The 26,061-nt window shown below is 39.3% G+C and overlaps 2 protein-coding genes across 2 annotated transcripts; one reads left to right on the top strand and one right to left on the bottom strand.

Annotated features, from left to right (window-relative positions):
* The first annotated feature begins 595 nt into the window (after positions 1-595).
* Positions 596-20,610, top strand: lin9 (lin-9 DREAM MuvB core complex component). The gene is made up of 15 exons (XM_035423823.1): positions 596-664; positions 5,882-5,914; positions 7,185-7,273; positions 7,680-7,784; positions 8,310-8,440; positions 8,578-8,703; positions 10,731-10,888; positions 12,625-12,758; positions 12,934-13,059; positions 13,539-13,640; positions 13,890-13,970; positions 15,690-15,815; positions 16,620-16,802; positions 18,404-18,501; positions 18,864-20,610. The coding sequence occupies exons 1-15, from the start codon at positions 634-636 to the stop codon at positions 18,967-18,969; spliced, it is 1,629 nt and encodes a 542-aa protein (XP_035279714.1). The 5' UTR covers positions 596-633; the 3' UTR covers positions 18,970-20,610.
* A 123-nt stretch (positions 20,611-20,733) lies between these two features.
* On the bottom strand, positions 20,734-23,376 carry mixl1 (Mix paired-like homeobox). Its single transcript, XM_035423584.1, has 3 exons — positions 22,239-23,376; positions 21,861-22,090; positions 20,734-21,632 (listed from the first exon to the last, which is right to left on the bottom strand). The coding sequence occupies exons 1-3, from the start codon at positions 22,327-22,329 to the stop codon at positions 20,940-20,942; spliced, it is 1,014 nt and encodes a 337-aa protein (XP_035279475.1). The 5' UTR covers positions 22,330-23,376; the 3' UTR covers positions 20,734-20,939.
* Positions 23,377-26,061: the final 2,685 nt, after the last annotated feature.

The following is a 26,061-nucleotide window of genomic DNA, read 5'->3' as shown; positions in this document are numbered from 1 at the left end:
AAAAAAACAAAGGGCAAACAAGCAGTGTTTTAATAAGCGACAGGACCAAGGGACAGGTAGTTTTATTTCTTATTTGTTTGGATTAGTTTGGTGCAGTCAAGTGCTGCTCCAAGATACCAGCTGGAATCCAGGGCAGTCACCATCTTGTTAAAGGAACTGCGTGTAAAGTAATATGCATACGATCATTCGAAGTTTCATTGTTATGGTTTCGTTTTTACTGTGTACTGTACAAGTTTACCCCAAAGTATATCGACCAAATAGACATTGGGGTTAAACTTAAACAGTACATAGTAAATTACTCTCTTTTACCTCGGCTGTTTAATTACATATACAAAAAAATCAATTGAAACCATTTTCTGTAAACGACGCAACACAAATTGACTTCGCTATTTTCCTAAGAAAAATATTTCAGCAGCTGTCGCAAAGGGCATGTTTATCTTGAAGAGTACCAGTGGTACACAGTTTAACTGTGAAAAGAAAATTAGTTGATGTTTCCTCCGGTAAAATGCATAGTCAATTTCACTGGAATTGAATTGAACGAATTCTTGCGTTCGAACAGCCCTCTCTGGCTACATCTATCCCATAATGCACCCTGACTGACAATCTTTGAAAAAGCGGCGCGGCTGATTCAAGATGGCGGAGCTGGAGCAGCTGCTGGACGAAAGTGAGTAATAACAAAATTCAGTATGGTTTGAAACATTGAGCAACATCTCCAGAAATAAATGAACAACATTGTCACACCGGACACATATCCAAAGCCGTTGCAAAGTATTATAACATTTTTAGCGTAGTGTGTTCTTGTGGTGAATTTGACGAAATGTTCAGGCATTAAGCTATGACTGTTTTAGCTAGCTGGTCGTTAGCTAGCTAACGTTAGCTAAGCTATGGAGGTGTTGGGTAGTGAGCTATCTAGCTTCCAACAATCCCGGCAATGAATTGTGCCGAGTTACTGTTCGTTTGGACAAGAATAAACACGGAAGCGTTTGTCTGATTGTTTAGTTAAGTAGCTAACTTCGTAAACGCATAGATGTACATCTATGTAGCAAAGTCCCCCTAACAATTCTTACTAGCTAGCATGACAGGCATAGATAGCTTCCAAGAAGTAGCTAGCCTTGCCAGATAGGGGCGGCTTGTTGGCTTACCCGAGCCTCTTGGATAACAACAGCTGAAGTGTGTCGATTTAGTTGGCTAGAGATCTGTCGACATGCATAACTGTCTAGCTAATTGTTAACCATAGGCAGTAATGGTTCTTGGTAGATAGATTGGCAGCCAGCTGTCGAGTTGTAAATTGTCTTCCGATTGAACAAGTGTTAAAACGGGCCATTAGATTAGGGGTGCAGTTTGAAGAACACTACGTTTTATTTAGCAAGCTGGTTGACTGAATGATCACAACAAAACGCACACCAGTATCTGGCTTGTTATTATCAGTTTATCTAGCTAGTTTTTCCCCTGAGTGATTAATATGCAATGTTGGTCACTGTGTATGTTTTTCAGCAATCCTTGCGAATGTCAGGTAACGTCATTTCATGTTTGGTTTTCTCTCCGTGGTCTTGGAAGAGAGTTTGGAACTGTATAGTTCCAAATCCCACTTTGGTTTAGAAAAAGAACGGGACACATTAGCTTGCTAACATAGCTACAATATTTGTTTTGCTACCCTCAAGAATCACCCATGTGTATACATAGCGCCCTAGTGTATCCTATGCACTCTATATAAGATAAGAGACGCATTTAGTGGCAAAATACGTAATACAGTCTACGTCTGTAGTTTTGGCACGGTCTTGTTTTAATATCGTAAAAATGCTAACGTTATGAAATGTAGTACGGCGGATTATAGATGGACAGCGATCGCTTGCCTTGGTTGCAGCCAAACTATCCTTTGCTGTCATTATATAGGCGTGAGTCACTGAAAATCAGGATACTCAAACAGATTGTAGGTTAGGCCAGTGGACCTGTTCAAAATTCAGTATTGACTGAACCTCAAGAGCACCGTAGTCATGAACGTTTGAAGCTTTCATGTTGGTCTAAAGCTGGTAGTCAACTGGAGAGCTTCCAGAAGGAGCGAGGAGAACGCTCAAGACACAGATTGGGTGGAAGAAAATTATCTAATTCCACTGTCATTGAAGTGCAGGCCTTGTCGTTTAATATGCAAATCGTTGATATAAGCAGCATTTAGCCTCTGGTTTGTTGCCTGACTTTATGGCTGACTATACTTACGGCGATTTCCCTTAAAAGCCATATGTCAATAAGACTTTGGGATTATTGAATTCATTCCACAGCCACATCAACAGCAGATACGTTTGATGTGGGTGCCCGGTACTATATAACAACCATAGATTGACAGTAGATTTCCGCAGTCATAAATCTTGGAGATGGAATTAAATATTGATGCAAATATGCTTTATCCATTAAAATCACAAAACGGCAGATTAATGAAACAATGTAATCATAAATGAAACCAATTCCATGAAATGATATTTAAAATGAAATCTGCATATCCATTCTAGGTGTGAATGGAGCAGAAATATAAGTTTTATTTTCCAACTTTGGAAGTACAGTGAAGTAGCATCAGAACATGCTCTTGATGTCTGAATGACGGAAGTGGTGATTGCTGCTGTAGGTGTAACGATGGCCCATTACTTTAGCTGATACTTTTCTACTTATTAAGTAGAAACAGGACTTTGAGTATTTAGTCACCACTTAGTACTTGAATAAAAATTCCAAAATCTGTTCTTTTTGCTAGCTTGCTAACACCTGCTCTGCTGTAGCTTGCGTGCAACACAGATTGACTTATTAGATAACTCTGCTTACCCTGCAATAGCGAGAGATGGCAAGCTTGATGTAGCTAATTGGACCCTGGCTAATTTTGAGCCAGTTAACTAGCTGATTACATTAAATTCCATTCAGTTACCTTGCATAAACTCTTAACCAGACTGAATTGTCAAAGAATACAACCTAAGTGCATCCACCTGATTTGGCTAAATTCCCAGACCAGTGAGAGTATGTACAACATCCTTCAAGTAAACTGCTAAATTTAATTAAATTATGCCAACCTAGAGTCGTACTGCAAATAAAATACAAATAATACTAATGCAAAATGTAATACAAATCAAATGCAGAACAATAATACATAAAACACGTAATGGGGGTCATATACAATGTATATTAGGACAGATTCTCACTTGTTTACACAACTTCTGAGATAAGCCATGCCCACTTTCGGCTTCTAATCCAAATACCGGTTTCCTAATGTTATTGGTTGAGCTGGTACAGATGGTGATATCTCTGCAAAAAGTTCGCAAGCATCATTAATTGAATTGCATTTTTCTAACTGCAGTGCAAACAAATTATACGTTTAACATTCATGTCAGATGAATGCAACAAATTGGTTTCATGAAAATAAATGACAGAAGTTTTATTAACATCTCTGTACTTGTTTTCAGCTCCAGTTTGAACTAAATACAGTAGCTGTAGTACAGTGCATTGAAGCAATATAGTATTTTTTTTTTTTTTTAAAGGACTGCGAGCAAACCACAACAGTAATTGGCTCTAATGTGTCAGCAGAGTAGTCAACTCAGCCAAAACATTAAATCGGTTCATCTGTTTTTGACCTCTTTTTTTAAAGCGTTGGCTACCTTATTACATTGCCAACTTACTCCAGCTGCTGTGTGGCCAAAATGCTGCCGCTACTGACTCAACTTCTGAGACACTAATGAACTGTTTTGCTCATTTTAGCTCCCTGGCTCTTGGCTCACTAACATTTCAAACAAAAATGTTTTATTAGCTCATTCATGCTGAAAAGGAAATTTATAATTATGTGACATCAGTGCTTTTAGCATTCTTTAAATGATTCATGTTTTGAGTGAGCTGGAAAATCATTCTTGGAAACAGGCCATTGCAGTAACTTGTATCCTGTATTTATAAAGTATAATGTGGTGTTGTGTAATGGTTGGAGAACTAGCCTTGTAACTCAAGTATATACAGTTGAGGCCAAAAGTGTACATACACCTAGGCTAAAGACATTTTTCACAACTCCACACATTTCATGTTACCATACAGTTCCTGTGTTAAATCAATTAGGGTATCTACTTTATTTGCATAAGAGGTCATTTCAAAATAATAGATAAGAGACAGATTTATTTAATCTTTTATGTACTATATCAGATTTTCAGGGGGTCAAAAGTTTACATAGACTTTGTTAGTATTTTTTGGCATTGCCTTTTAATTGCTTAACTTGAATCATGTGCTTGGGGTAGCCTTCCACATGCTTCTCACAATACTTTGCCGGAATTTTTGCCCATTCCTCCTGACAGAACTGTCAGTCAGGTTTGTGGGCCTCCTTGCTCCTACTGGAAGACCCAGTTGTGACCGAGTTTTAACTTTCTAGCTGATGTCTTGAGGTGTTTCTTCATTATTTCTAGATAATCCTCCTTCCTCATGATGCCATCTATTTTCTGAAGTGCACCAGTCCCTTTACCAGCAAAACACCCCCACAACATGATGCTGCCACCCCCATGCTTCACAGTTGGGATGGTGTTCTTCGGATTAAAAGCCTCACCTTTTTCCTCTATACATACCACTGATCATTATGGCCAAACTGTTTAATTTTTGTTTCATCTGACGAGAGTACAGTCCTCCAAAAGATTAGGTCGTCGTCCTGGTGGTCACCTGCAAACTTCATTCTGGCTTTTTTGTGCTGGTCTTGGAGCAGGGACTTCTTCCTTGCACAACAGCCTTTCAGGCCTTGGCGATGTAGGATTCTCTTAATGGTGGATGTAGATACTTTGGTACCTGATGCCTCCAACTCCTTCACCAGTTCCTTTGTTGTTGTCTTGGGGTTCAGTTGAACCTTTCAGACCAAAGTTCATTCTACCCTGGGAGTTAATTTGTGCCTCCTTCCTGTACGATGCAGTGTCTGTGTGGTCCCAAGATTTTTATATTTGCACACAATTGTTTGTACAGATGCTCGTGGTAACTTCAGTTGTTTGGAAATTGCTCTTGAGGAGGAACTGGACTTGCAGAGGTCCACAATTTTTTTATGGGGTCTTGGCTTGGAATTGCTTGGATTTTCTCATGATATCAAGGGCAAAAAGGCAGTGGCTTTAAAGGTAGACCCTTAAATACAGCCACAGGTACCAATTAACTCACAGTAAACTCCTAATTATGACAGTTGGCCAATCAGAAGCTTCTAAAAACTCATTACATCAATTTCTGGAATCTTCCAGACTGTTTAAAGAGACAGTCAATTTGGTGTATGTAAACTTTTGACCCACTGGAATTCTGATATAGTGAATTAAAGCTGAAATAAATATGTCTCTAATTGATTGTTTAATTGCCTCTGATGTGAACAAGGTAGATGCCCTAATTGACTTGCCAAAAGAAATCTATGGTAACATGAAATGTGCGGAGTTGTGAAAAACTGAGTTTGAATATCTTTATCCTAGGTTTATGTAAACTTTTGGCCTCAACTGTACCCTTGAGCCATGTGTTTAAGCTGAATTGCTTCAGTAAACTATCCAGCTTTTATAAATGCATTGTATGAAAAATTATGAATCTGTGCAGGTTGCTCTGTGCATGAGTGTCCGTTAAATGCCAAAACATAACATCTAATGTTAAAATAATTTGAAAAGGAACGGTTCCATCCTGCACTTTTTCCATCAGTGCATCCCGGTTATTCTCAAGTCCAACTCACTTGCAGTGTGTCATGTACATGGAGGCCTTGAGCTGCATTCTCAATGTTTATTTTTGTTGTTACTGTTTTCAATTTGCAGCCAGTGTTTCAATTTTGATTTAATTTTCACAACAATATTTTTTATTTGTCACTGAATCATTTTTTCATTGTTTTTAAATTATTACTCATTAATCCTTTTCTTTCTGGTTCTAGGCTCTTCAGCTAAAGCTCTCGTGAGTCTGAAAGGTAATAATTAATTTTTATTCACTGGATTTGTCTTCTAGTTGAACTTAATTATTGTATGTGACCTGTTGAATGGAATGGAACAACTATCATTTTCCATTCTGGAAAGTGTATTAATACTGTGACAAAATACTTTACTGCAGCACTACAGTAGTTTGTCGTGGAAAATTTCAACCCTTTACTGTAACTATTAAATGTTATTATATAAAATGAACCAACACATGATTGAACTTCTTGGCAAAACACAGCAAGACAAAGTAGAAAGTACACACTATGATCTGGAGTTGGTCCTATCTTGGAGGTTATTATGTTTCATAAGTTCTTGGTGGTCATATATCATGTTCTGAATATTATAGATAGGTAATAACTCTTGGTCCCTTTCTAGAGTTAAGGGCAGGTGTGTATGATTCTAAGGATTTAAATGGCCTTTTTAATGTCAGGGACCTAATCCTATTTGAAGTCTCTGCTTGTGAATCACTTGATTATTAATGCTGCTGGTATGATGTAACAGTTTGAAAGCTATGGCAGGGTTTTCCTAACCTGACTGCCTTATAATAAATGGATAAATATTGTACCAATATTAAAATTATGTGTCTGGTTCTGTTCCAATATGAAAAGACCAGATGATTCATAGGATGATGTGTTTTCTATATTATTTCCACAGTGGATTAATATTGTGAAATTATTGAACAGAAAAGAGGAAGCAAATTTAGTAAAGCAAAAGGTCTTTTAGTGCAAACTTAAATGATAAAAAAAATCAATGATATACAGGGCTTCATTTTGGTGTGTACCTGTTCTCAGGTGCATACAACATGTTTGACCTGATTTTCTTTTGTATGAATGGTATGGTTGCTAGCTACATTATTTCTTCATTCACCTTGAGTACCTTCAATTTTTTCCACTGCCTGTTATTTTCTGAGGTAATTTTATTATTTCAGATGTTTTTATTGTCTGTTTTCTCATTATTTTCTGGGCTCTCATTATACTTTAAAAAATTAAAATAACTTTTGTATCTGCTTCACTTGTTTGTATATGTGTACTTGGCAACAGAGAAATTATATTCCTAGAATTAGTTCCAAAACATTGGGTTGTTAGGCCATTTTAAATCATAGTTCATATGGAAATGGATCAACACTGGAGGTTATTTTGCATGTATGCGTCCGCTCGCATTGCGAGTGTGATGTTTTAGACAACCAAGGTAAGTGCATTTTAATGCTGGCGTTGAGGATGTTAAACCATTTGTCTCTTGTCTTCTTGATGTCTTATATTGCAGAAGGAAGTTTGTCAAACACCTGGAATGAGAAGCACAGTGCACCAAAGTCCCAAAATTCAAAGGGAAGAAATACCTTTTCAATGGAGACGGTGAGATTTTTTTCTCACCTCGTTCCTTGTTTTGCAGTCTTGAAAATCTCTTATTTGTTCCTTGTGATTCATACAGGCACATGAAGCTGGATATCACTTCTAAATGTGTATGTCAGAATGACACTTATTGGTCTTTTCGGAGGATATTAAGTCAATTGTGCTTTTAAACTAGTGCCTTACTGAGTTTTCTTTTGACTGGATACAAGTTATTTGCCAATGGCCCCTACAGGTTTGTATACCAAGTTGTCTCTGTGCAATTTTCCATGACTGGAAAAGCTTTCAAAATGCATAAATATAATCTCAGTGAAAACTACCAGCACACAAGTTGCAGGAAGACCACCCGAATGTTTGCACAGCTTATATTGAATGCATTCATGTGCAACGGCGGTTACCATGTGCATTCCAGCCAACAAGAAGTTCGAAGAGGAGCCGTTTGACCTGTGACGAGGACGACCGAGAGATCAGCTCCCGGTCTCCCAGAAGAAGCCAGAGAGTGACGACTGTGCCTCAGGTTCAGAAATTATTAGAAATGCCTTGCCGCCACCCATGGGAAAAGGGGGATAGCACGCACGAGTCGATTATTGACGATACTGTACAAAACTTATTTTGCAAAGTAGACATTTCTCCTGGGCCACACCTACGTGCGTACAGTGGGTAGTTGAGGCCCTTGAGAGCGAGATCACAAGGTTCTCAACTCAGAAGATGCACATCCCCTGCTTCACTGTGCATTCACATAACTACAGGGTTTACTTTGATGTGATTTTAAAAGATGGCTTTGTTCACTTAGTATGATGATGATAAATGTGGCTGTAATTTATTAATTTGATTTTCACAGCCTTTTGATAAATATAATTACAGTGTAACTGTATGGATAACATCTATCATGGATGATTTTATTCTTACAAGTGATGTATTATTAGAATTGGAGTGTCTCCAAATGACTGTAATGAGCAAATTTCTGAAAAGAAAAATACTCTAAAATTGTACATTAACAGTTTTTGTATTTCTTTCCTTTTTTGTCTCCTTTTTTTCACAGAAATTTGCAAATGTTTCTACACCAGATAAGAGGGTTTCACAAAGGATCGGATTAAGATTGCGAAACCTCCTCAAACTCCCCAAAGCACACAAGTGGTGTATTTATGAGTGGTTCTATTCAAATATTGACAGGTAAGACTTGGCACCATTTTTGAACAGATTGAGCTGCTTTTGCCTCCAAAGGGCTGATGTCAGCATTTGAGAGTTACTTGGCAATTCTGCCGTATAAAGAAGTTTCAGCCTTTCACAGGTTATTATTCTGTTCACAGGCCTTTGTTTGAAGGAGACAATGACTTCTGTCTCTGTCTGAAGGAGTCCTTTCCGAACTTAAAAACCAGAAAGTTAACCAGAGTAGAGTGGGCCACAATCAGAAGGCTGATGGGAAAGCCAAGACGGTACAGTACTCAATCATTACTGTCGGATTTCACCGTTTTGCATGGAACCCGTTAGCCTTACTGCTAATTCATAAGTGTACATTATGTTCAATCTTCCCCCATTCATCAAATCCTTGGTTGGCTTCATTTTGCGATTCATGGAGTTTCACTACAATTATGAGGCCAGGTCCCTCGATTGTGTACTTGCGTAGCTTCTTTGACAACTTGTTGTGCTTAACTCTGGGCAAATCCCAAACACAATGAATGCACAGTGTAGCGCATAGAGTGCAAAGTTAAAAGCACTGGCAGCAGTTGGCACATGCTGACCTGTACTTTTTGTGATTAGCCGCGTTTCCACCGCAGGAACTATACCCCGGAACTAGGAACCTTTTGAGGAACTCAGTGCGTTTCCACCGCAGGAACTAGGGTCTAAATTTAGTTCTGGGGGCTTTGTTTTACCCCCCAAAACGTTCCTGCTCGGGGGGTAGTACTTTCCGAAAGTACAGGAACCTTTTGGGTGGAGCTTGCAGCGCTGAACATTTCTGATTGGTCGGGTACTCGTAGCGTTTGTGTTGTATTTATTTTCCGCCATTACCCGCCATGTTTGAAAATATGCAGCGGCAAACCAATTTATTTTCATAATAACTTCAAATCAAACTTGTATGTTATGCGGCGCAGTAGCCTACTTTTGGTTATAGCCTATCAACGTCTTGGAATTATAACGTGTGCTCTTCTGTTCTTTTCTTGCTTTAGTATTCGTTTTATAAAATGCTAAGCATTCGTGCTGGGACAGCATATTACGTAGGCTACCAAAACATTCAAACGGATTAATTCGGTTGCTGAATATTTTCTTCCGGATTTTCTTTGTTAGCCCGTTGTAATTGACTCAAAACGTTTGATACAGTTATGTGAGGTATGCGGTAGTTCTGCATAATTAACATTGGTGATACAGTACAAGCAAACTGGAAATCACCTTCCGCACTTTTTATCCGGGTAAAATATCAGGTTAATTCTAGTAATCTTCCCTTTAGCTTTTTCAGACTGCCGTAATTTTACTCAATTTTACTGCCATTTTTCAATTCCACGAAAAGACCAGGAAGACTATGGACTAATTTATGGTGCATGGTTCGCATCTGGAGGGCACAGTTCGCTGCTCGGCTAGCAGTAACTTCGAAGGAAAGCAAACGGTGGCTGTACCACTACTAATTTACATTTTCACGCAAGTCCGAGTTTTCGTTCTATTCTTGTCATTTTGCGATTAGCCTATATGGAATTGACGACGAGAAAGTAATAAAACAGCTAATTGTTTACAACGTGTGCATGTTTTCTGCTGTTAATAAATGTGTTTGAGAGGATATATGAAAATAAATAAATACAAAAGTAACCATATATAGTCATTGTTGGTAACCCGTTGTATATAAGTGGAATAAACCCCTCCGGGCTGTCCCGGTTATTAGAAAATAATGTAGGCTACTTCGGTGGTAGTATGGGGTTACAGAAGAAATCATATGACAGATGGACCGACGATACCGTCAGTGGGCTAATTTGCCTAATCTTCGCGGTACTTTAGACCCCGGTGGAAACGCAGACAACCATTGGCTGAAGGAACCTTTTAGTTCCTGGTAAAGTAGTTCCTGGGACTGAAAGTTCCGGGTAATTTTGGTGGAAACGCGGCTTAAGAGTCCTCAAACTGGGCTTTCTAAATTTGAAGGGGAAGAAAAAAGTTGTGGATAGTGCCTGGTAGATAGAAAATAATTCCTTTTTAAAATAACTGTCACTGAATAATTGTTTCTTCAAAATTAGGAGGAGTGTTTTATTAATTTTTAAAAATATATTCATGGGGAAAGGTCTTTTTTTTTTACATGTCATTAAAAGTTTAATTGAGTATGGGCGATGTATACGGTAGTTAATACAGCACGTGACTTATAGCTTCTTTAAAAGTTAGTGGGCCTTTATTGTAAATGGGTAACCATTATATGCATTTTTGATTGACGTATTCATCACCTGGCCTCCCCCCCCACCCCCCCCCCCCCCCCCCCCCCCCCCAGGTGTTCGTCCGCTTTCTTCGCTGAAGAGCGGTCGGCGCTGAAGCAGAAGAGGCAGAAGATGCGCTTGCTGCAGCAGAGGAAGTTCACCGACGTGTCGCACTGCAAAGACCTGCCGGAGGAGATCCCGCTGCCCTTAGTGATCGGGACCAAAGTCACCGGTCAGTGGTGGGCTGGATGGGCTGGGCTCGTCAAAGTTTACTGCTGTCAAGTTAAAAAAAAATAATACCACTCACTGCTGCTGTTTTCAACTTTCTGCTTTTTACGTATTCGTTTAAATTTAAGGATGTGAGAGAACGAAGCTGAGTTCTCCGTTTGATTGTTTTTTTCAGTGGAAAGAATGCAAGGCATCAGCAAAATAATAAACCTTTTTAATTAACTTCAGAACTTCCCCTCCTTGCCCTCCCCTCCCCTTCTCTAAGGCTGGCATCTTACTGTCCGCCCCCAAGACCTATCTCCGTACGTTTGGTGACAGAGCTTTCTCTGTGGCTGGTCCCTCTGCGGAACGCTCTTCCAAAAAACATCAGGGAAGCAGGGTGTTTTTAAATCCTAACTCAAGACCTCTGGAGAATATACGCTTCACTTCCACCACCGCTTTGATTATTATCTTAAGCCTGTATGTTTTGTCTTCATAATTTTCTCTTTACTCTCTGCTACATTGCTGTCCTTGTGCATCTTTTGCCCTTTGTTTATTTAACCTTGTTAGGTGAACTTGGTTTCTGGAAAAGTGCTATACAAATATAATTTATTATTATTATGAATAATAATAATATTAAATTCACAGTCCACAACACATGTATTTTCACACAGAGGAGTTGCTTCCTTTCTTCCGCCTTTAGGGCTGGTCTACGTTGTGGACAGTCATGGTTCTTGCATTGCGACTGGCATTCCAGCATTCCTGTGACGTCTGTGAACCTGTTTATACATACAGTATTTTAAGCTACAGGAAATGTATGCTGCGCTGGACTAGTGTCTTAAAATACTGGTTATTATTTTTTTCAGTTTAGACTGCACCACGATCCTGTCTACAAAATTGATTTTAAATCATGAAACTCAACTGAACACATACATAATCAAATTTGATTTTACAAATATATTTTGCTCTGTGCCCGATTTATGCAAAGTAACGGACAGTGGGGGAAAATGCAGTGGTCTAAACAGCTATTTACATTGTATGGTTATGCTTATATATTCATAGGTCGGATGTGACTTGAGTGCTTGCATTATGAAACGGTCACAAATGCGGAAAAGGGGTCTCAAAACTTTAAAGTTTAAACCATATCTTTATCTTGCACTTCATTTTTATCAGGTCATTTGTGGTTGTCCAACTTCAGGTCTCTTGTGACTTTATTTGGATGTATTTATTGAGGTATGGGAAGCTACTATTGCTTGACCCTACCAGGGTCTTTTTCTCTAATGTGGGCTGTTTGTCTCACAATTCAAATAACAGGTATTGCCTGTTCCTGTTTGTAAATTTAGTGTTGCTATGTGTGTGATACCTCCCTGTACTTTGTGCACTGAAGTGTGTAACAAGCTGTGCAGCCTTAAGCAATTGAGTAGCCTGGCCTTATCGGCTTCATAGTCATTTTACCATGGAAGGCAAGGAATATTAACCCTAATACTTAAAGGTAATTGTGCATTAAGGTTTGTTGGTCATTAATGGATTTAGCTATAAAAGGAGAAGGGAACATGATGGTCTGCTCTCTACTGAACTGCAGGCAGTGTAGTGTGGCTGACAAATGGAGATTGGGTGTTCTATATCGAAAGTAAAAAAAAAAAAAATAGCATTGACATTTTTTAACCTGGAGGCTGTGTCTCGATGACCATTTCCTGTCTTAGTCCCCGGCTGTTCCCAAACGATGTTCATGGTGTCCGCGTGTCTTTAAATGCGCTACAGCTCGCCTGAGGGGGGTCCACGACGGCCTCTTCACTGGCCAGATCGACGCCGTGGACACGAGTGCGGCCACCTACAGGGTGACCTTCGACAGGAACGGTTTGGGAACGCACACGGTCCCGGACTACGAAGTCCTCGTGAGTCCTGCCAGCGTTCCGAAATCTGCAATCTGTCAGTTACGCGAATCAGCGAAACTAACCTCACGCCGCTGGTGTGAAGTCTGTATCTGTAATGGACCGAACTTCTGTGTGAAAATGCATTTTAAGATGGCCGCCGAGCTCAGTTTGCGCTCTTTGTCGATTTCCTCCGCAGAGCAACGAACCTCACGAAACGATGCCCATCTCGGCGTTCGCTCAGAAACAGAGGCCCTCTCGGTTCCAGTCGCTGGTGACCCCTCCCCGTTTGGCTTACCCCCCCTCGGCTCAGCCTGCTATGATGGTAGAGGAACCGGCCCTTGCACTGCATTGCACCTTGCAGGCCTTTTTGCATGAGGATACCTTATGGAGCATGTGTGTGCTGAATTATCCTAAAGGATCATGTTAGGGCATCCATCCTTTGTAAAATAGTTTGTCCATTTAATTTTTGGCACTAAGTAGGTTTTCAGGTTTTAATGAAATAAATAATATTGATTTTGATATAGTTTCCAGTAAATGCATAATTTAGCATCTTTATTATCACATTTAGTTTTTATATTGGGAGCACAAGAATTGCTATTTTATATAATTATAGCACAAGGATGGCTATTTAACATTTAATTGTGGCAATTTAACCAATAAAGCATTTATTTCCTTTGTAAAGCACAAAGATTTGTTTGAACCAGACTTGTTTATGATGGCTCCTCCCATTTTGGGTGTGATGAAGCCTCTCTGCCTTACTGAAGGGATGTGAAATCCATTGCCTGCTCCTGGTCCCTGCAGGGTAATGATCCACTGCTGGGGCAGTCACCATGGAAGAACAAACTGCCTGGCACGGAGGGTGATACCCTGGGTGGATTCCCTGTCAAATTCCTTGTACAAGTTGTAAGTCTTGCTTTCCTCTCCCTAAATTTGATTATCAGCTTTCAATATTAACAGATATTTCCTGATTAATCTGGAAATAATCATACTGAGAAGTTAATGGTCTTAGGGGCCACTAGTTTGGTAGAATGCTCTTGTTTATATGCTTACAACATGCAGAAAATGTATTTCATGATTGAACAGAAAATCAGAGCCCAGTCTCTTATTCTGCTACCTTTACCTGAGTAACAGTGTAAACGCTTTTCCTTCCAGACAAGACTATCCAAAATTCTCATGATTAAGAAGGAACATATTAAGCAGCTGAAGGAAATGAACACTGAAGCCGAGAAGCTGGTAAGCTTGTTTAGTTTCTGTTTTCTCCTAATTCTACATGCCCAGTTGTATTCATGGGCCCATTGCTTCAGCGTCTGCTCTGACGAGCGTGAGCTCCTATGCACGAGCTACAACAGGGGACCGCCCCTTTTCACTAGTCTACCAGCTGACCAGCTGCGTAGCCATCGTGTCAGAGTTCATGCGCCGTTTGCAGAGGCAGGCTGAAGGATGTCGTTGTGTAACGAAACTCACTGTCTGGATTCTTTCCCTTCTGCAGGTCCGTACAACTTCCACATCAAAGCCACACAAATTCTGACAGTAGCAAAAGCAGTCGAAATGTAGCACAGGGTGTTCTTGAGCATAGCCGCTATGCTCGTGCATCTCCTCTGTATAAACTTGAAACACTGGATAAAAAAAGTGAGATTAAAACGATGAATGATGAGAATGAAATGCTACAGAATAAGAGTCTGTTTCCAAGAGTAACTCTGTCCATTTAAAAAAAACTAGGGATTTTCAAAGCGAAATTGATGAAAGTTTAAACGAACGGTAATAATCGTTTATGCGGTTCTATGTGAAACAGCAGTACTTGTCATGTATGATGTCATATGTATGATGTCATGCACAACATCACAGCTACTGTTTAATTTGGCTAATATAAAGAAAATGGAAGTTTTTTTTATATTAATAACTGGTTGCAAGAAGAATATTTTTTCAAGGGGTTAAACTCTTACGTACTATTATTGAAAATAGTCTTGTAAACATACTTGAAGTTATCTATTTAGGTGGACTGGCAGCACCCAGTTTAAATGCCTTCAGAATTTTACTAAATTGAATTAATTAAAGTTGAGTTTTCATCCCTAAGTTAAATGAATGAGTAAGTATTTAAGCGTAATAAAATAAAAAGAATGTTCCGCATACTCAGAACTAAAATAACAAGAAATAAAGCAGAACAAATAAAAACAAGGTGGAAATCATAATGGCAAACCAAATGCACCGTAAAACTAGCTACTCAGTCCCTTGCTTATATGCACAATCTGGGAGGATGAAAGGAAGCTTCACTTGCTGTTTTGTTGTGGACTTTTCTGATACAGATTAGTCTTGCATCTGCTGATCAGAGAGCAGGATTGGGCTGATGTTTTTCTAAAAGTTCCTGGTTGAACCGGCTACACGTTCAAAGTCTGTCAGATTAATAGAATCCATTGCCTTTGAATCTGTCGACGTGTAAACAAACTCCTCAAACTAAGAGGAACTTAGCGTGGTTTGTTGAAATACCCAAAACATTTTCAAACCGGTGCAGAGAAACGGAGCTGTGCTTAAGAAGGCAATAGATAGTTTCAAGAAACACATTGAGATGATAAGGTTAGGTGTTAAAAATATAAAAAATGAACAGAAATGTTTTGTATGCATTTCTAAGTAACTTACATATTGGATACTCCATCTCCTCTTTTGTCACAGCATGACAAAAGCTATGATTTTGTGTGCATTTGTGCCTCAATAAGAGAAATTGTCACTCAGAACCTAATCAGGTCCCTTGAGCAAAAATCTTCTTGTTTGTGCTCATTAAGAATATCCTTAACAATAAACATTTTACCAATAAGTTATGTTCATAAGTGCAGTATTGCATAAGGCAGGAACGGAGAGCCGCTATTGGCGAGCAAGTGAGATGGAAGTGAGGTTGTCTTTTTAACTACTGCGTTTGTACGTTACGATTTAATGCTGGCGTGTGTTTGTTTTAAACAGAAATCCTACTCGATGCCGATTGGGTTCGAGTTTCAGAAGAGATATGCAACCATCGTGCTCGACCTGGAGCAGCTGAACAAGGACCTCAACAAAGTCTTACACGAGGTGCAGCAGTACTGCTATGAGGTAAGGGGGTGTGGTGTGGTTCAGGAGACCCGTACGTTTTAGCCAATCGGATGGCTTTTGGGCGTTTTCAGAGAAAATATATATTGTTCACTGAAGTTTTTTTTAAACATCTGCTGACACCTGCTGTAGTCAGATCTTCAGTCCACATTTAAATATGAGACTTTAAACAAACATTTTATTTGTTTTAACTTTGGTTGACAGTTATCACATTAAAATATTAACAGGCATTTTTTATCTTTCTTTATGCTAATAAACTGTGTTACAGGATTTGAATTCTATCTATTTGTTTTATTTACCTTTTAAAATACTGTTTTGTGCTTTTTTTATTGTATACATTAATTTGGACAGTTTCAGTCAAGGTGCTGTTACTGAAGTAACTGTCAACGCAGGTGCAGGTGTTCTCCATTCATTTGCTGGTGAAGTGTAGCTACTGCTCATTTTCAGTCAGAATACTGCTCCAGAACTGTGCTCTTACTGTGTGTAGGCTTATTGGATTCATTAATGTTACACTATTTAAAATGGTGGAACTCACAATGTTATGAGAACGAAGTGCAAGTGTTCTATTTACCCTTCGTTTATCGATGATAGTTCTCACGGCTGGAACGCAAATTGAGCAATAGGAACACTGGACCTTATCTATCCATTTAATAACCTATTTTGTGTGAATGGTGAACTGTGGCTCTTATATATTATAAAACCATGCTCCCGAGTTTCACCAAGGGGACGTCCGTGGGCTCCATACATTTGCTTTCTACATGTGTATCTCTCTCTCTTTCTCTCTCTCTCTCTCTCCGCTCTCCCTAGCTGGCTCCGGAGCAGGGCATGCAGCCGGCCAATCAGCCCACAGACCTGAGGCGACGCTGTGAAGACCAGGCCCAGGAGATGGTCCGACAGGCCAACGCCCTCCCCGGCGGCCAGCACTGTGTCCGCAGCCAGAGCCTGAGCGACCTCATCTCCGGGCTCACCGCTCTGCTGCTGCAGATAAAGGCAAGGCGCGCTCTGGTCAGAGAGCCCCGCCCCCAGAGCGGCTCGATTGGTGGAGCAGGGTTCCTCAAGCCTACCCCCCGGCTACTTTCCTGAGTCCAGATGTGTCATTGGGAAACGGGCCTTCCCTTTTCTGCTAGCCCACCAGTACTGTGACCTGTAATGTCAGATAGTGGCTTGCTACTGAAACACTGTACGGGTTGAGTGTGTGCATTACAGCTGCAGAGGATGGAAGGGAGCTGTTGTGTAGCTGTTGCCATTTCTCAATTTGGTTTGATAAAATTTTTCATTTATGAATACATTCTCACATTATCAACTGATGTTAGCTGTTAAAGGATACTGGTCAGTTGTGCCTACACGGGCACCATAAAATTCCATAGCATTTATGTCACAATGCACCATCAAATCCCGCAGCTCTAAATGTCATTGGACGAGCACCTGGGACAAAGAAAGATTTGCTTATGGTAATATGGACACTGCTGGTCTCAAAGGGCATGGATGTGGATTTAAAATTTTGCGTCGCAAATATCCTTTCATTGTTAAAAGCCTTATTTAACTACTGTAAACGGAGTAGTGTAGTACTCAGTTTTATGCTTTGTGAAATGTTTTGTCCTACCTTTTGGGTGCATGGTGTTTTTAATTTTTTTTTTTTTTAAAGATTACATGTCAAGATAGTTGTATTCAAGCTGTCTGGTTTGGTGATGGCTATAAAGTAGCAATCTCTTTTATTGTGCAAGCCTACAATACTGATTAATTGAATACGTAAGGGATAATCCCTTCCAAGGCGGTCAGCAATCGGGAAATAATGACCTTCACGGAGGCGACAAACCCCCCGACGCGAAGCTATTTGCCAAGAGCAGACCACCTAGGAGGGGATTATCCCGCTTATTACACAGCTAATTGCATTATACAAGGGTTATCAGCAATGATTATATATTAGTTACTTTTACCTTTATTGAATTTTATTGGCTTAATCAGCTGAAATAGAATCATTGTTTTCAAATATTTCAATCTGGAACAAAAAAACTTTCTTCTTGTTATACTGTTAGCACCAATTTGGTTATTTTTGACATTACATTACTTAAGAAAAATTTGATTGAGCTATGGCATTTATCTCCCTGTCTTACTTTTTTTAAATGGTTTGGTCACGCAGTGTTGACAGCGCCTTTCTTGTCCCTCTCAACCGGATTGGACTGCAAACTGACGTTATCTTTATGAATAGGGTTTCCGTTACGTATATGTATGTATAGGGGTTCTGTTATCTAGTTAATATAAAAATTTAGTTGGGTTTTTGGTAAAAAACTGTCTCTCGGCATGCTTGCCTATTTGGGAGTATTGGCTAGTGGGGTACTGGAGCAAAATGGCACATTTTGTGTTTTTGTCTTTTCACCATGGATAGGCCTTAATAGAGTGGGGTAATGGTGTGGTATTATGGTGTAGAACTTCTCAGGTTGTTTACTGTGGCAGGTTTATGTGCAGTGTCCTTTTCAAAGAACCTTGCAGGCCTCCAGGCTTTGTGCTTTTGCACTTCTCACAAACCTTAGCAGTAGTGCAGTGAAGGTAGAACATTTATGAGCTTTCTTTTCCCCCTCTTTCTTTTGCAGTGTTTGGCTGAGGGAAATGACTTGAATTCATTTGAATTTAAATCAATAACAGACTCTTTAAATGACATCAAGGACTCCATAGACGATTCCAACCTCAGGTAAGAATTCACTGGAGCGCTCGTTCCTCTGAATAACATGATTATGTGCCATGCTCAGGGAACACTTTGCTGAAAAAACAGTCCGTCATGTTGCCATATCAGATTTATGGCTGAGGTACCTGGTCCAGACTTACTTGGTAATCAAGTTTTTCTATACCTGGTAATCAAGTTTTATATTTTTTCTCCTGTCAGTCATGAGCCGTTTCTGTTGAATTGTGCTTATGGTGTTGACGGGCCGCCGCAAGCTGTTTATTGTTCCTTCTCTTACCCGTTCATGAGTTTTGCTGTTATTTCATGCATTTTTGTTTTATTGTACCAGTTTGCATCAGTAAATTTTCTTTGTGGTATTTTTTCCCCCGCAGCTGTTTTCAGAACAACGTGGAGATCCACGTGGCTCACATTCAGAGTGGCTTGAGTCAGATGGGCAATCTTCACGCTTTTGCTGCCAACAACACCAACCGAGTTTGAAGTTCATGACCCCTTCAGTGTTGTACAGTAAAAGTCCAAAAATCTGTTCGCTGTATATAGTGTGTCAAACCAGTATTTAAGTGTTATGTCCACAGACCTCAACAGTGGAAGTACTATACCAATCTCGTACACACCTCCAGCTTTGTCATTTGAAATGTTGTGATAACTTGTCTCTCACACAGGGGCCTCCAAGCTGTTTAAATGGCAGGTCCAAATCTGGATATTCGGTGTCTGTTTTCAAAAATGTTTAAATGATCTCCATTTGTTACTCATACACTTTAATGTACTCCCAGGGACTTATCTTCAGTTTAACTTACCATCTATTGGTTACCGGATCTTGCATCTGTTGGTTACCGGATCTCCCACCCCTGCCACATCTCATTATTCCACACTACAAAGATTTGTACATTTCATATTTAAACATGTCATTTAGGGTCAGGTTTACCTGCTGATATTGCCGGAGTTGCCCTTTTTTTTTTTTTTTTTTTGGTTTTCTGTTCATTATAGGATAAAACAACTGTTGGAATTCTAAGATTGATTTCTTGACTGCAGAAAGAATTTCGCCTGAGCACAAGTTTTTTTGTGATTCACACTTAAAACTGCACCACCTGTAAATGTAATGTGAAATTACACTCATTTTGAGGAACATTTATATTTGAGAAGCAACAACTGGTTGATTGGTTCTGGACAAAAATGCTAGCTTTAGGGGAGGTTCTTTTGACTCCCTTAAGAAATGGCCAGTGACCCCTGCTCTGCAGAGACTGGCTTGAGAATGGCCCTGTGTTTTTGAGCATTGCTGGTGCAGTTAAAGCAAACCTGTTGACATCCTTGTGCCAAACAGGACTTCATGCAGCTTCTTTGTACTGTTCATTGTACATTTAATTCATGTCAGGTATGTGATTTCTGACAAACAGAATTGATTAACCTTATTCTGAAGATTTGCAGGGCGTGTAAATGCGTAAAAATATGGTTTTTTAATATTTTGCATGTTGCCGTTATCTCTTAATGATGGAGAGATATATGCAGCAGAATGTTTAAAATAGAGGACATATTTTTTGTAATTTACTATATTCCTGTTATAGCAGGCATGGCAAGGCTCCCCATTTTAAACTTTTCCAGGAAGACTTTGTAGTGATTTTACATAATTCTAAAAATGTAAAGGCAGTCATCTTTGACAAGTGTGTAGGATTTATTGTACATGTTGTTCAGGACACCTTGAGTATTCAGAGGTGACTTTTATACTTTTCTGTAAGTACATTGATACAATTTTTATTCTCCGTTTTTATATAAGGTTGTCACTTTGCTATTTTTCTAAAGCAGAGTTGTTTTCTTCATCCTGACGAGCAACATCCGTTCAGTATATTTATGGGTGACTACCCTCCTTCCCTTGTTTATGTAAATACCTAAAATCTGTAGGTAGGAAACGCCCCCCAACCTGTTTGCAGGAAACTTGCAGCTACTGTATATATTACATCACTGACACAACTTAACATAAAAATTGAAAGCGCAAAATGTAATGACTATTTATAACTTGAGTTCACTGGGTGGGTGTGTAAGCGGTTTGAGCATTCTAGCTAAGCTTGTGCATTTGTAAGTATTTTTCTTGCAGGTTATTTTAATTAAAATTTGTGTTCAAACAAAGACTTTGTTCGCTCTGTTCAGCCATGTCAGATTCTGTCTGGTTTTAACCTTTGCTCAAGACCTAGTGACATTCTGTCATTAAAGGTTTTTTGTTTTTTTTTTTGGTAGAGGAATACAATCCAATTGCACCAAAAATACAAACATCTTTATTCAACAAGCTCGTAATTCAGACAATAGTTTACAAGGTTACTTAAATACAATAAATTAAGTGTTTTTTTTTTGTTTGTTTTGTTTACGGCGAGTGAATAAGGTTTCTCTAAACTGTGGTTACTAACAACTTGGAAATTTTATATACACAAACCGTTAAAACTTTGTATCATTACAACACATTACAAGAAAGCACTAAATCCTGAGATGACTCCACTTTCCCAGTCGGAATCTGAATCGGAAAACTTCTCTCTTGGTTCTGTGCCACGGATTGGAGAGAAATGGCCAAAACTCTCTGGCTTGCTTTTTACTTGAATATGTTGAACGGGACTTAACACTTGTTTGGGTGAAGACCTGCTGAAATTGGTCGGCGAGGGTATAGGAGGAATCACCACCTTCATCTCTGGTCCGATCGTTTTGTTTGGAGGGAAGTTGTCATATTCCACAAGAACGTGCTTCAGTGCTTTGCTGAGGTTGCTTTGGGAGAGATTTTGTGACTTCGGAAAATTATCCCCCTCCCGTAGGTAATGCAGTACTCCGCCGCTGCTGTGTCCTGTGACTTTCGTGTGATTATCTCGTTCCACTTGACGACACTTTCCATCACTGAATGCGTCAAAAGTACTGGGGACTGAGGGAAGTCCATAGTCCCCGCTTTTCTTGAGTGTTTTCGTTTTAGCCTGAGTTTCCTCCGTCGTGTTGTTCAGCTGTGATCTGAAGTCGTTCCCCAAAGCGAAGTTGGTCATTCTTTGTACATCTGTCGGCATTAGGTTCTGAAGCTGTGAGAACGGAATGACTGGACCAACAGTAGGGTTCGGTTTCATTGACGGAGGCCCAGTCTGACGCCGGGACTTGGCCCGTCTATTTTGGAACCACACCTACAAAGAACAGAAAACGAGCGTTATTTTTTAGTGTTTTATTCATTTGTTTTTGGCAGTTTGATTTTGCTTTATTCTGCCTTTATCCAAGAAGGCTTCATTTGCGTTAACTTGTTTTATTTGCAATGCCGGTAATATTTTAAATAATATTTCAGTAGCCTATGAATTCCTTCACATTTTAATCAGAAGGCTGAGTTTTAGTAGGTAATGTGATTTTAATGCTCTTACCTGGATTCTAGATTCTGGGAGGCCGGTTAGCGCTTCAAGCTTCTCCCGCAGGTAAATGTCCGGATACATGGTATCCGAGTATACCTTTTCCAGGACCTCAATCTGTTGCTGGGTAAAATTGGTCCTCTTTCTCCGATGGGTTAGCAGTGCCGTGCTGTCTACCCTCGGACACGCCGAGTTAGCTGTGTTGTAATAGTTTGTCCCGTTGGCCACGGCGCTGAATTCTGAAACTGAAAACATTGGAGACAAATCAGTAGAGGAAAAATAATAGATGTAATCAAAATGGTTGATTCTAACGCACAGGTATCACCCCTGGAATATTGTCAAAAACATTCTAACCTAGACCAGGCCTACTTGTAAATCAACGTAGGCACTAACCTGTTTGATGCATGTTGCTCCTTCTGCCTGGATTCCCCTCAGAAAACATCTGGAACTGTAAAGATGGAAGTTTGGCGTGAATAGCAGACATTTCCCCGTTTGTCGTTTTTGTTTTTGAGCTTCATCGTTTTCGTGTGCCTTTTTATATACTGCTTCACTTCAGTGTGATCAAAGCTGACGGACAAGTGTGAATGCTGGGCGATTTAGTTCGACTGGCACCGAAATAACAGCTCTAAAGCCTTCAGACGCCATTGTTCAGAGCCCGTCTGTGGATGTCAGGTGTGAAGTTAAGGACTCGCCGTTGGCCGGCGTGGCCTTAGCTCTAATGGTCTTAATGGGAAACGCTTGGCAAATACACATTGATAGAAAAACATTTTCCATCTTTGAAAGCTTCCTCAGAAGACATCCTGGGGAGAGATATCACAATGAACAAGCCCCTTTTTTCTGCCATGTAGCTAGTTTAATCCAATTGAGGGAAATTAGATATGTCTAATTAAGGGCGTCTATTTGTTAGGCTACATTTTTTCCAATGTAGTGACAAACATGCATTTGGTATAAAATATTAACAATGATGTACTAACTGATAGACTTCAGATGTAATAAATTTGTTCAGGCCAAATTTAGTGTCATTTGTTCCATTAAAATATGTCCGCTGGATTGTTGTCTATATTTGTTACATTTTTAAAATAACAGTTTAAAAGTTGTTGAATGTGTTCTGCTGAACATTAGTTCTCAAAATGAGATCCAGAGGAGCCAGGGGGCCAGCAGTTCCAGATGATGCTCTGTAAAATGGGAAAATAAATCCCCTTTAGGAATATTTAGTTTATATTGCTGTTTCACAAATTATGCTTTAGATTGCATGATAACAACTTTTCTGGTTTACACTTCATTCGCAGGATTACAGTTAGTTTAACCGCACAAATAGCTCCATGTCTTATGGAGATCAATGATTGAATATCATCATTTTTACATGCTCCCATGTGATGAATTAAATAGCTACTGCATTACGGGCTGTAGTGGGTGTTTTTCCAGGTGCGGGGGTCCTCAGCCACGAGGTAGTCTTTTCAGGGGACCTTGAGATGTGAAAAGTTTGAGGACCCCTGATGTATACAACCTGTATTAGATCTGTAACTTTTGAACATCAAACAAGAATATTTGTGTTTTTTTTGCATGTTTGATGCAGAGTTCTTTCAGTCATAGCTTTCCCCTCCACCCTTCCAGCCATCTCTCACATGTGAGTTGAATGTCTCAGTTTCATTAAATATCTTTGAGTCCTTGTGGATTAAAAAAAGCTGTACTTTTTTCACAAGTCATATGTTGCTGTTTAGGCTTCAAGCTTTTACAGTGGCAGCAAGTAATCTATGTGCATCTTTGTAATTCAAACAGCTGTGATTACTCAGACCCTATTCAAGCAAAATGAATCCAACTATAAAGAAACCCTCAATACACAAACTCAATTCAAAGCTCCTTGGCAGGAACATCCTGGATGAATGATCACTCTCCAGCCAAGTTAAGGGGAGTGTGATAGAGAGGTCATCGTCCAGACATATTTGAAGTTCGCACACAGATTTGTGTGGACATTGCAATAAGACTGGTCACGCTTTTTAATATCCTGTTTGGGATGCGCTCAGTATTATTATTCCATGTTGCCCATTGACCTTGATCACGTACTGGTTTGAAAGACCTTAATCCCTTTGACACCTATAAAAAGGCAACTGAGTACTATCAGTTCTAAAAGAAACATCTTTTTTTTTTTTTTGCTTGTACATTTTGGTAAGTAATCTGGTCGCATGTCAGTCTGCAAGAGCAGTTTGAGTTTTTGGCTTGTTCAAGAGTATGATGATGATGATTCAAAATGTGCATCCCACGTAGTGCTTATCCAAAATTATAATTCATAACTTCCTTAAATGATTGAATATAAACTGTGGACCATTTCTCATATGTTTGTGAGCTGAATATGGAATACTCAAGGTTCACAAGGTTAGGCTGACCCATTTTCCACTTTTGATATTGTGTACTTGTTGACATCTGAGTTCCCTAGGCTACTCATTTTATCAGCATTTGTCCTTTGGAATTTGGTGTAGTTGAAGCATACTAGCTCAGTGACATTCAACATTGGTTTGCTGGCTCACAAAAGTTACTCAAGATTCCAACCTTGCACTTGAATGCTTGAAATGGCACCCTGCAATAATAATAATAATAATAATTATTATTATTATTATTATAAATCTTAAAACCAAGATATATGTCTGGTCAGGAAGCTGTCACTCCATTTAAACCTTAAAAAGTTGTTTACAATACTAAAAGAGAGCCAAGGTACAAGATTGGGTTGGGTCTTTTCAGGGCAGTTCTTGGTTGTGTTGATCTGGGGGCAGGAAGCAGACCTATTAAGGTAATAGGTGATGGATTATCTACCAGGTGATTTCCCGACTGAAATAGCCAGATGGATGCGAGCCATGTTCTACATGCATTGTCCCAGTGTCTACATTGTAAAACCCTCTCACAAGCGACTTAAATCATGCATCTGAAACATTAAGTTTCAGTGCAGCCTTTTACCAAGCCCATTTGTCCAAAGTGACGTACGAGCTCATTATGGCAAATAACAAGAGCAACTCCCAATGCCAGACAGAGTAGACAAAAACTAGATATTTAATGTGAAGCTGATCAGATGCAATCACAAGTGAATTAAAAATCACATACTGCACCCACAATACTCTTAGTATTCATTGTTATTATAATAAAGAATAAGGGGCTTCAATAAAATATATGATAATAAATATATACTTAATAAATTATTATTAATCAAGCACCGATTGTCGTTGTAATTGTAAAATTGAGTTCTGAGACATATGGATATGGCTTTTCTGATAAACCATTGTAAATTCTGACTCTAATATACTTTTGTTATTCATTTGTAATGAGATTACAATATTTTAGTGGGAAATGAAGTTACCATGCTTCACCCATTATATCTGCAGTGTCATAAGATGACATATTAAATTATTAAATGTTTACACAATTGATGAATATCCAATAATTGTCATCAAACATTGCCTTGATTTTATTATTCCATGTTTTTGACACTAGAAACACTTTCTTGGCAAGGTTTAGTGTATGTCTGGTTTAATGTTGTTAATTTGATTAAAACAAGGACAGTGCTTCACACACGGGCCTGTGATGGGCATTTCTTTTGATCTGCCGAGTACAACTACCACATACCAATGACCCATTCACACCATGGTAGCCATTCTATAAAGACGGTTCCTGTGTCAATTCTAAAATAACTACAACACTTTCATGGAATGACAGACAGGAAGGAGAGGCAGACCTTCACCTGGAACTATCATTATTAAAATCGGGAAAAAGTGTTGTATGAGTTTTTGAAATGCCAGCATAATGTTTCTGTTATTAAAAATGAGGCTAGTCATTCGTGACCTGAGAAACAGATTATACTGCAAGGTTATTTTATTCTGATTTCTATGCTTTTTCTTTATAAAGACATTGCATCCAATGAGGCAAGTAAGGAATGTTCACAATATGTAGGCAAGTGGTTGTCAAACCTTTCCTTGGGGATCCCCAGCCGTGCGGTTTGTGTAAAATACTGCACGACACCAGTTCTAGGTATTTGATGTGTTCCACCTAATGAAGTTTCTTTCCACAATAAATGAAGCCCTTGATTAGATGTATGAAGTGTGCTTTAGACAGAGCACTTAAAATACCTGGAACTGACTGGGGGTCCCCTAGGAGGGGTTTGACAACCACTTATGTAGGCCATGAGCAATAATACTACAGTTCAACAGTGGAATGAAACTGTCGAGGACTG

Source organism: Anguilla anguilla, chromosome 6, assembly GCF_013347855.1.
Source record: "Anguilla anguilla isolate fAngAng1 chromosome 6, fAngAng1.pri, whole genome shotgun sequence".
NCBI lineage: Eukaryota > Metazoa > Chordata > Actinopteri > Anguilliformes > Anguillidae > Anguilla > Anguilla anguilla.
Note: the sequence above shows the minus strand (reverse complement) of the source record. Positions and strands in the feature narration are given on the sequence as shown.

Coding starts and splice junctions, on each gene's coding strand:
- lin9 (XM_035423823.1), top strand. CDS start 634: ATGGCGGAGCTGGAGCAGCTGCTGGACGAAA. Junction 10,889..12,624: donor GATCGGGACCAAAGTCACCG/GTCAGTGGTGGG, acceptor AATGCGCTACAG/CTCGCCTGAGGGGGGTCCAC. Junction 18,502..18,863: donor ATAGACGATTCCAACCTCAG/GTAAGAATTCAC, acceptor TTTCCCCCGCAG/CTGTTTTCAGAACAACGTGG.
- mixl1 (XM_035423584.1), bottom strand. CDS start 22,329: ATGTCTGCTATTCACGCCAAACTTCCATCTTTACAGTTCCAGATGTTT. Junction 22,091..22,238: donor GAGCAACATGCATCAAACAG/GTTAGTGCCTAC, acceptor CAATGTTTTCAG/TTTCAGAATTCAGCGCCGTG. Junction 21,633..21,860: donor TCCCAGAATCTAGAATCCAG/GTAAGAGCATTA, acceptor TGTTCTTTGTAG/GTGTGGTTCCAAAATAGACG.